The sequence below is a fragment of the Garra rufa genome, chromosome 8, assembly GCF_049309525.1.
Source record: "Garra rufa chromosome 8, GarRuf1.0, whole genome shotgun sequence".
Lineage (NCBI taxonomy): Eukaryota > Metazoa > Chordata > Actinopteri > Cypriniformes > Cyprinidae > Garra > Garra rufa.
The window spans coordinates 2,074,906-2,086,361 of NC_133368.1; the positions used below are offsets into that span (position 1 = coordinate 2,074,906).

The 11,456-nt window shown below is 38.4% G+C and overlaps 1 protein-coding gene across 1 annotated transcript in view; it reads right to left on the minus strand.

Moving 5' to 3' along the window:
• The window catches only part of LOC141341144 (high-affinity choline transporter 1), a 15,576-nt gene extending 7,838 nt beyond the window's left edge, over positions 1-7,738 (minus strand). Inside the window, exons 1-6 of the mRNA XM_073846285.1 lie at positions 7,555-7,738; positions 7,001-7,114; positions 5,101-5,256; positions 4,847-4,995; positions 1,237-1,380; positions 672-825 (exon numbers count right to left, since the gene is read on the minus strand). Coding sequence (XP_073702386.1) covers positions 672-825; positions 1,237-1,380; positions 4,847-4,995; positions 5,101-5,256; positions 7,001-7,114; positions 7,555-7,738 — 901 coding nt within the window. The remainder of the gene's footprint in view (positions 1-671; positions 826-1,236; positions 1,381-4,846; positions 4,996-5,100; positions 5,257-7,000; positions 7,115-7,554) is intronic.
• Positions 7,739-11,456: the final 3,718 nt, after the last annotated feature.

The following is an 11,456-nucleotide window of genomic DNA, read 5'->3' on the forward strand; positions in this document are numbered from 1 at the left end:
TACCAAATGATTAATTTAAATGTAAGTACATAGTAGTTAAGGCCACCTAATGTAAAGTGGGACCCAATTTTGTTCTCTACCATAAAAATAAGTGACCTAAATACAGCAATGTTGAATAGGGGTTGAATAATTATGACAGCTGTGTTATTAAAAAAAACAAGGAACTCAAAAAGATTACATTATATATTGACATTATCAGTTTTAATATGCCTGTTGTAGATGCAATTTTTAAAGTCATGAAATTTTTTTTTATAATTTCGATTGCAACTGTAGCTATATGCAATATAATCTTCTGTAATGGAAAATAAACCTTCTTGAAATAGTGTGTCTGATTTAACTGTGAAGCATGTAATAACTGGTTTATGATGCGTTTTGTAAATCAGTCTTTATTCATTAGGGCTGCAAAGTAAACATCTGCTGATTAGCTGAGACTCTGATTCACAAGCCTGCGATCAACAGCTTTAATGAAGCCCCTGTAGATACCGCCATGTTCGGCTAAACGCACGACTCCTCAAACATAAATGACAGCAGCCATCTGGAATCATCAGCGTTACGCCGCTTTGGCCTGTGAAATCCCCTGCCACTGGCAGCTGATCTGAGAAAGATGTGGGAAACACAGCCATATCTGTGCTCTTTTCAGGAATATTCTGCTCCAAGTGTGCGTGTGTTACCTGTGGAGGCTCCTATAGCCCCAATCAGGACGGACGGCACAGCCATGACCAGACAGCCGAAAGCAGCCAGGAAGGAGAGGACTTGAGCGTAGCTGGCCGAGGAAGCGGAGAGAACCCGCTGGAAATACACCTGCCACGGGATCCCACCCAGCATCTGCACACACACAGAAACACTCTCAACACTAGACAACCGTCTAGTTACTAGTGCGTTAGCAGATCTGAGCAGGGTTTATTGAAGCAGGAGTTTACAAACACTGAACCTAACCTAACATATCAGTACGGAATGGGTAGATCATCCTGAAAGATGCGGTTTTCAGCACATCAGCTCTGTCTACAGTAGATTTTACCACTGTATTAGACAGCCGCATGGGACTGTTTTGAAAACTTGAGTTAAAAAGATGACAAAAACCAAGAAGATGCACACAATGCATTTCCAGACCACACAGCAGTACAAATCCTACAATGAGAAGCAGATCTTTGTGGCGTTTTCATGATCAAACCAGATCTCTTAATACATTTTGTGGGCTTTGCTTTATGTGGCGCGTGTGTTTCTGCAATGACTCACAAGAAGACAGAAGTTGTCAGCCCACATCCAGCCATCTGATGGATCGATCTCACCCAACCACGGCGACTGGAACACTGTGTTTACTGCGGTGACACCGATGTCTGACACAGCAGGATTGGACAGGGCAAACGGCACGCTTATCCACTAAATTAAGACACAGGGACAAAAAAAAACAAAAAAACACAAGGATTTATTCGGACATTCTCAATTATATCCAACCGCTATTATCTCAATGTCAACTCTTTAACAACACAAGCTAGGTACAAATAAAGAGTGGAATTTACAAAACAGATCATGATTTTAGATATTAACAGCTATTATTGTATGTTATTATTGCACAGCATGGAAACATTTCATTCAAACAATATCAGTCTATTATTATGTGACCGTGGACCACAAAACAAAGTAGCACAGGTGTATTTGTAGCAGTTGCCAAAATACATAGTATGTGTCACGGCTTGTGGTGGCAGCGAGAACGCAGGAGACAAACTTGACTTAAAACGGATGTATACGTACTAATAATAAAGAACGCAGGAGAACAACCAACTGAGAATCACCTAGACATTTAAGACCGGACAAAAAGGTAGGAACAAGCAGGAACTTAAATACACAGGATAATTAAACTCAGGTGCAGGAAATAATCAATTAACTAATAAAGGAAAGCAACATGACCAAATAAGGAAGCCGCAACCAAACAGAAACAAGGACAGGGGAAACACAAGGCAGAACCAGTCCATATACGTGATAGTAGGCATTATTGATTTTTCTTTTATGCCAAAAAACATTAGAATATTAAGTTAGATATTGAGATCATGTTCCTTGAAGATATTTAGTAAATTTCCTAAATTCAAACATTGTCCTATTTTAACAAATAATATATCAATGGCGTAAGAATCTCAATTTCAACAGATTTACACTTATGAGTCCAGGGTCACATATTATTGCCTTATTCTACATCCCCAATCCTACCCAATACCTTAATTTAACAAATACCTTACTAACTATTAATAAGCAGCAAATTAGGAATTTATTGAGTCGAAGTTAATAGTGAATAAGTGTTCCCTATTCTAAAGTGTTACCAACATTTTTAATTAGTAATATGCATTGCTGAGAACTTAATTTGGAAAACTTTTTCAATATCTTGATTTTTTTGCAATCTCAGATTGCAGATTTTCAAATAGTTGTATCTCGACCAAATATCGTCTTATCCTAACTAACCATACATCAATGGAGCTCTTATTTAATCAGCTTTCAGATCTAAATAAAATCTTTCAAAAAATTGACCCTTTTGACTGGTTTTGTGGTCCAGTGTCACATATAAAACAGGCAGAAAGAATGACATACATCTGTTGCACAGTAAATCGGTACTGCCATTTTATGTTTTATTTGGAAAGTTCAGTTATATTGGAAAGACAGTCAAAATTAATATAAGAATTTTAAAATGAAGACCCTCGTAAGTGAAATGCAACCTAATATTAGTAGTTTGAAGCACTAGTTTGTATTTGAACAGATGGAGTGTCTGCAGTATAAAGTGAGTGATGGATAGAATTAATAAAAATTGAATGAATAAAACAATTGATAAGCACAGAAAATTTAAATATTTCAGATTTAACTTCAGCCAAAGATTGAACATACAACAATTAGCTTGTTGGTATACATGTATTTAGGTCAATTCAGTGATGTTAAATATTTCACACTTGATATACAGTATGTTACCAATTTCAGTTTACCATTTTTAGTGTAAAATGTATGGTTATCCAGATAGCACATGTCCGTATGCAAGATGTCTGTTAAAGATCTCTCGATCTGGAAAGCATCTGCTGTGTATAAACGTCTGGCAGACGTCTGTAAGATGTCAGTTTCACATACATTATAAATCATAAACATCTTAAAGACATCAAATAGACGTCTATTTGACATTTAATGTCCAATAAACGTATTGCAGATGAGCAAACCACGTCTTGCAGATGTAAATGCAGACGTCAAATAGACGTCTACGAGATGTACGTGTGCTATCGGGGATTTTTGTCAACTGGTGTTCCTAATAAGCCCCAAAGGCAGCAATTCACTCAAAACATTCTTTTCAATCAGAAACTTTACCTCATGTTTGCATAGTGTGGACAAAATGGGCACAATCATAGAATAAATGTAAAACACTAAAAGGGAGTCTATGGCCTAAAAAAACAAGGAAAGACAGTGAAAACCTCACATCCTGAGACTGAGAGTTAAAGAGGGACAAAAGAGAGTCAGAGGACACCAGGACCATGATCAGTTTAGAGCAGGGGTCCCCAAACTTTTTTTCTGAGCGGGCCACATAATTTTCTTTTCTTTTAACCGACCGGGGTTTATAAAAGAAAATTCCATGGGCCGGACTGACTACTATTATTATTATTATTATTTTATGATTTTACCTGTATTTATTATACCTTTTAATGCTAGAATAGTTTATTATTTTTTTTTATGCACCAGACAGACAAATGATCATTTCTTTTCAAAATATATACAGGTGCTTCTCAGTAAATTAGAATGTCGTGGAAAAGTTCATTTATTTCAGTAATTCAACTCAAATTGTAAAACTTGTCTATTAAATACATTTAATGCACACAGAGTGAACTAGTTTAAGTCTTTGGTTCTTTTAATTGTGATGATTTGGCTCACATTTAACAAAAACCCGCCAATTCGCAATCTCAACAAATTAGAATATGGTGAATATGCCAATCAAAACAACTGCAAAGGTTTCCTGAGCCGTCAAAATGCTCTCTCAGTTTGGTTTACTAGGCTACACAATCATGGGGAAGACTGCTGATCAGACAGTTGTCCAGAAGACAAGCATTGACAGCCCTCACAAGGACGGTAAGCCACAAACAAGAAGCTGGCTGTTCACAGAGTGCTGTATCCAAGCATGTTAACAAAAAGTTGAGTTAAAGAAAAAAGTGTGGAAGAAAAAGATGCACAACCAACCGAGAGAACTGCAGCCTTGAGAGGCTTGTCAAGCAAAATCGATTCAAGAATTTGTGAACTTCATAAGCAATGGACTGAGGCTGGGGTCAAGGCATCAAGAGCCACCACACACAGACGTGTCAAGGAACGATCGTGATGACACATTATGGCAATGTACCATTCTGTTGGTGATTTTAACAAATAATTAGGCAATGTTAATAACTAAGGGACATTTTAGGTTGAAAGCCAACCTTTATTATCAAATACCAACATGATATAAGTAAAACATATTTAAAATTACATTTTCAAAATATATCTCTGGCTTCAGAGGGCCGCATTCGGCCCCCGGCCCTTAGTTTTGGGACCCCTGGTTTAGAGAAACACACTGATCAAAAGCTTAGGTTCAGCAGTTAAATTCAATCCAATATCATCAGCAGTTCTTTAATTAGTCTTTAAACCTATACAAAACTGAAATGTTTATTTGGTAAAATTTTGCCATTTACAATCAAACAGACATAGTTGGATTCTTTGGAACACAGGTGGGCTTCAATGACTCTCATGTTTCTTTAGCTGTATTACAACACTTCATTCAACAAACCAAATATACTTTTGTGTAAATGTGACATTCAGCTGACTGTCATATATGTACATGTCTGTAGAGAAGACTCACCAAACCTATGAAAATGCAGAAGAGTTGGACGACATCTGTGTACGCCACCGAGTACAGTCCCCCAACCAGTGTGTAGAAAATCGCAATCAGTGCTGAAATCACAACTGACATGTTGATGTTGATGTCTACAATCACACTCAGTGTTGCACCTGTGAAGAGGACAGCAAGGTTTGGACGCTTTTTTTTTCTGTGTTCAGACAATACTGATGTATCTATGCAGATTTACGCGTGTTAAATGGAGTTTATTTTCATACCCAAAGCTGACAAAATGGCGGCTGACCAGAAAATCTCTCCCAGTAAAGCAGGTATGAAGAGCAAGCCTCCCATTCTCTCCCCATAGAGCTGCTGGAACGGGTCGAGCATCGTCACGTAGCCTCGAGAGCGCATGGGCTTCGCAAAGAACAACCCACCTGAACGAAAAGGAGCACGCTGTCAACCTGACCACACACTGCATACTAAGAAATACACTCTTAAAAATAAAGGTGCTTCACGATGCCATAGAAGAACCTTTTTGTCTAAATGGTTCCATAAAGAACCCCTAACATCTGAAGAACCTTTCTCTTTCACAAAAGGTTCTTTGTGGCGAAAGAAGGAAAGAGGTGGTTCTTCAAAGAACCTTTGACTGAACGGTTCTTTGTGGAACCAAAAATGGTTCTTCTGTGAAGAACCTTTCAAAGCACCTTTATTTTTAAGAGTGTAGGAATGATTGTATGCCCTCACAATTACAGTCATCAGCCTTTAGTATTTGTAAAAGCCATGACTTGGTATTAAAGGTGCTGTATGTAATATTGACTGCTAATGGATGAAATGGGTTCGGCAGTCCAAATTCTAAATATTAGGGTCGCTAGAGACCCAAGGTGTGTAATAGTGTAATTATAGTTTTTGTGCATAAAAATATGTAAATATCTGATGACTCAATATGTGCGATTCTCCTTTATTCCTCAGTGGCACTGTTTGATAGACAATACTGACGGGATGTTTCACTCATTACTATCGCAGGCATAAAACAAAAGAATATCATCAGCAAAATTTTAATTGATTTGAATGGCTTCACTGCAGAGCAATTACTGTATGCAAGAGTTTTTCTATTCTTTTCTGTTCTATTGCAGAAGTTAGAGATGCATCCGTGCTGGATATATAGGTCCCAAATATATAATAATGATTGGCGAAATAGTCATGCATTTAGGGGTTTTCAACATACCCTAACTGTCTTGAACCAGTTCAGGCAGAGCAAGACAAGACGTTTGAGGTTAAAAAGTATATAAATTGTTATTTAAAAAAAACAGTTTAAAGCCGCATTTGGGATCGTTTGAAGCTGCATTTAAACTGTGATTTGGAAGTTCAAACTCTGGGCACCATAGAAGTCCACTATATGGAGAAAAATCCTTAACTGTTTTCCTCAAAAAACATAATTTTCCATTCTTTGGCAACCCAAGATGTTGGAATACTATTGGTTAAACAGGCAGTGGGCGGAGTCAGACAGACCAAAACAAAAACACGCATTCTGGCACGGAATGCACAATTTCAATGTAGAATAACTGGCTGCAGCATTTATTTTTTAGAGAAACTAGTATGTGAACATAGAAATGTTTTCCTAAATACCTAGTTCTGTCATGAAACTCTAGATGACGCAGGCACAAGCTGATGAACTTGCAGCTATTTAAATGGCTGGTAACATTAACTTGGGAATTTTGCAGCACTTTCAAAGTTCCTCTAAAACCCTCCATCTTCCCCAGCTCCACCTGTATAGATCTGCTACTGGTTATTTTATGCCATTGTGCAGCGGCAGCATGTCTTAAATACTCACAGCACCGTATCACCATATGCTTTGGCAGTAGCGTGTTCTGTATTTGCTTGCAGCAGCAGCAGCAATAATCTACAACTACAGCAATAACCAACAGCAGTTTAACAGATCTATTCCACCAAGACCAAATACATTAACATTGTCATATCCATTACCAAGCTAAACTTTTCAGACAGTTGTCATGACAGAAATACCTGTGAATGTATATGATGGTTTTTATGCTCTGATACAGTCAAAAATTACATACAGCACCTTTAAGTGATGTAATGAGGTTAGTTTTTTGTGATAATTCTCACACTGATTTTAAATGCATGAATTATGATAAATTCATCAGTGTTAAATCATCTCACCCACTACTAAACTGAGTGCGTAACCAAACGGCGCCTGAGCCCAAGCCAGACCAGAGCCAGGGAGATACACAGACTCTGCCGTGCCGTTGATGTAACCTCCTCCAACCCACGTGGCTGCGATTAAAGAAAGAATCAAGAAAACATGCTGTGACAAACACAAGAGCTCACTATGTGCATGTGTTCATTCTGTTTTAATGCGTGTATTTGTCTAACATTTCTATGTGGAGGAAATCTATGGCTGAGTGTGTTCTCTCTACATAAATATATATTTCTTGGTTATTCCATTTATTTTTAATATTCTAATTAACCCAAACAGAACAAGTGACCGGCTCCCTTGAATATTAGTTTCCAATTAGCATATTAGGTGGACAAAAGAAAGAATAAGAATCATTATTTCTCAGAAGAAAAAAAATAAGATTAAAATAAAAAACAAAAGCTTTTCAATTTGTGGACTCGATTTAAATGTGTACTCTGAGTTTTACTCGTTTCAAAACAAGTCACTAATTTTAGGAAATATAATTCGTATGAACCAGAGTGAGCTGAGAGAAACTGACCGGTCATTGTAAATCCGCCAACAAACAGACCAATGTCTCGACCGCCGACCATGATGGTCTCACTGCGGTCTGTTCCCTCGGAGATGCCCGAGTTTTTGTTCTTCCACGCGGCCCAGATTCCCACGATTAAAATCAACACGTAGAAGATGACGATGGCCAGCAGTCCTTCCACATGAATGGCCATCTTACACTGACCTACACAAATCAGACAAACTCTTGTCAATTTTGCGCATATAGTAATTTAATAAAACTCTTTCACATTTCAACTCTTTAGTATTTTATGTGCCGTTTTCAGTTTATTTTTCACAACACTTTTTTCTAACCTTTTAAAATTTGAATGCAACTTATTTTATTTACAATAGCTATTTTGTTTTCATTTGAAAATATAGAATGGTATGACAGCAACAAGTAGCGGCAGACTGTGTCATAATTCGACGCATAGTACAATAAAATAAATAAAACAAACAAAATCAAAAAAGGAAATATATTGTTACCTTTGAAGACAGTCAGTGAATCGTGAGCGCGCAGAATGGAGGCGAGGAGCGGATGAACGCAGGAGCGGCGCTCATCACCGGAGACTGGAAGAGGACCAGCTCACTCAACAACTGATTTATACTGCTCTCTCTCTCTCTCTCTCTCTCTCTCTCTCTCTCTCTTTCTCTCTCTCTCTCCCTCTGTCTCTCTCTCTCTCTCTGTGTGTGTATGTTCTTTAACTGAGCAGTGGTCGAATTGAAAAATCAAAACAGGATGGGCTGCCTACTTTTCTTTTGTCCTGTAGCAAACCTTACACAATAAATAGCTACAATTTGTCTATTTTTAAATCATTTTTTAACAACTACAGTTGTAACACAGGCTGAGGATAGATGTAACAGTGTGAACTTAATCTGCTGAAATAAGAGCCACACTTCAAATTTACGCAAAAACTTGCTTGAAAAACAAAGAATAATCAGTTTTTAATAAAGTGAACACATATACTCTATTCATTTTAGGATATTAAATTTAGCACAAAAACAATTGCTGTGTGAATGGATATGTCAAGATGCACATAAATTCCATTCAAACAAACGTATGTGCTCATTTGAGGTGGATTGTGTTTTTATCCAATTAGAAGATGTGCATAAACTTTGATGGAAACACATTTTACATAAATCCCTTGATGTGCATCACAAACCTGGCATGATTTTGCCTCAATAGAGGATGTGACTGGACAACTGGACTCATCATACGGAGTTGGTTGTAACATTTTTCATGAACTGTTATCTGTATTCCCAGCCCAAACAGCAATAATTTAGCAAAATGTTTTAGCATGTGGGTTTTAAATGAGCATGAATGCAAAGTATCAGAGAAACTGATACTTTAGGTTATTTAAGTCAAATAATTGTTTCTACAACACAATGATTGCTAGGCAAAATAATCATCATAATGAAAAAAAAAACTTTCTTTGCTGTAAATCTGTCTTTTGGTCACAAAATCTACAATGTTGCTCACATTCACATGCAAAATCTTTTGTAACATAAAAAAGGCAAGCAAGCAATTTTGTAAAGTCAATTTTGTTTAAAAGTCATCTGTTATCCGTTCAGACGCAGCCCTGACGTCTAGGCTAAAACAAGGCAAAATTTGGGCTGTCAGTGAAAATTTAATAGACGTTTAACCATAGCCCAAGAATAGACTAGACCAGGGGCGTCACTAGACCCTTTTTACTGGGGCACGTGCCCCAGTAAAAATCTGCTGTGCCCTAGTAAAATCTCAAATTTCAGTTATAATTTACGTTCATAATCACAAAATAAAGCTGAATTAACGCTTCTAAAAGCAACGCAGTTTAACCGAAGCCTATGCACGCAAATATCCATGTCTACGCACGTCTGTGTATTTAACTACAACGTGTGTTTTTTTATTATTTCTTTTTATTGTAGTGATATAAGTAATGGGGGGCCTGTGCCCCAGTAGAGCTTTAGGTCTAGCAACTCCCCTGGACTAGACGTCAGTTAGACCACTATTGAACCGCTACATATATACATCTAATAGACGGTGAATATGGGTCTAGGCTAAAACAAGATCCTGCTGCAGCGCCGCAAGGTCCCCCTGCTCAAGAAAGCACATGTACAGCCGTCTGAAGTTTGCCAATGAACATCCGAATGATTCAGAGGAGAATTGGGTAAAAGTGTTGAGGTCAGATGAGACCAAAATCAAGCTCTTTGGCATCAACTCAACTCGCCGTGTTTGGAGGAGGAGGAATGCTGCCTATGACCCCAAGAACACCATCCCCACCGTCAAACATGGAGCTGGAAACACTATGCTTTGGGGGTGTTAAGGGGACAGGACAACTGCACCACATCAAAAGGACAATGGACGGGGCCATGTGCCATCAAATCTTGGGTGAGAATCATTGAAAATGGGTCATGGATGGGTCTATTCCAGCGTGACAATGACCCAAAACACACGGCCAAGGCAACAAAGGAGTGTCAAGTCAAGTCAAGTCACGTTTATTTGTATAGCGCTTTTAACAATGCAGATTGTGTCAAAGCAACTGCACAGTATTTAAACAGCCCTCCAAAGGCAAAGTGCAGTAACTACACCAACACTGAAACTGAGAAAAATGCCATTAAAGTTTTTACGCCAGCTAGTCAAACATGTTGACACTCTCGTTTCTCTGAAATGGGACAAAATTGAACCAGGAGACTTTGCCACAAGACAGTTGTCACAAAGTCCATTTTAACCCTTAACTCAATTTTGACCAAATGTGTAGTTACTGCGCTTTAGCTTTGGAGGGCAGAATAGTGTGTAAGTAACACATTATTGTTAACACTCAATTTTCAGTTAAAGGCAGTTCATCAATGAATTCAGTGATATCATCGTCCAGTTCAGTTCAAATAGTATACGATATCGCTGAAAAGCAAGCCAGAGGCGACAGCGGCAAGGAACCAAAACTCCACAGGTGACAGAAATGGAGAAAAAAACCTTGGGAGAAACCAGGCTCAGTTGGGGGACCAGTTCTCCTCTGGCCAGACCAAACCAGCAGTTTGTACCAATGTCAGATTGTAGAGAACTCATCAGGATCCTGTGGTGTAGCACCGATGGCCGTCAAGGTTGGCAAGGTCTTTAGTGATGATCCGTCTCTGGAGCTCATCTGGTTGACATTCACGGCTATTGAAGTCATCTCCAGGTGGTGATCCATGATCTAAGCTGGGTACGGACTTGATCCGGGGGACTGCAGTGACCATCTGATCTGGATACAGGCTGGGTCTGGTGGCTACGGTGACCTCGGAATAAGAATGAAACAGACTAATATTAGCGTAGATGCCATTCTTTTTACTATGCAACAAGTGCATCAGGTGTTATGGGAAGTGTTCCCGGTTCCAGTTGACCTAATTAATGCAGCCTAACAATCCTTTAACGGATTTGAATTATAGGAATGTGTTAAGCCGCGGTCGCACTAGACTTTGAAAAGCTTGTGCTCACGACAGATGGAAGTGGCTGTGTATCAAAGGTAAAAATTATATAAATACTGTTCAGTTTCTCACAAAAAACAATTGTTTCGTGTCTTAGGACATCAATGTATTGTCACGAGTTGCAGGGTGTAATTTGGATTTGTCTGTGCATGTTTTTGTTTACTTTTAAAGGTTTGGTGCCCATCCACGTCTATTATATGGCTGGCAGACTGCACCGGTTTTCGTTAAAAATCTTCGTTTGTGTTTTTATGAGGAAACAAAGTCACCTACATCTTGGATGCCCTGGGGGTAAGCAGATAAACATCAAATTTTCATTTTTGGGTGAACTATCCCTTTAAGTTACAACTTAAGAACGATGTAGCGTTAAGGTGGTTTCGGAGAACGCAGTACCTAAGTACCTTATCGTTAATACGTGTTTTACGAAACCTTCTTAGTTTAGTATACCTTCTGTAA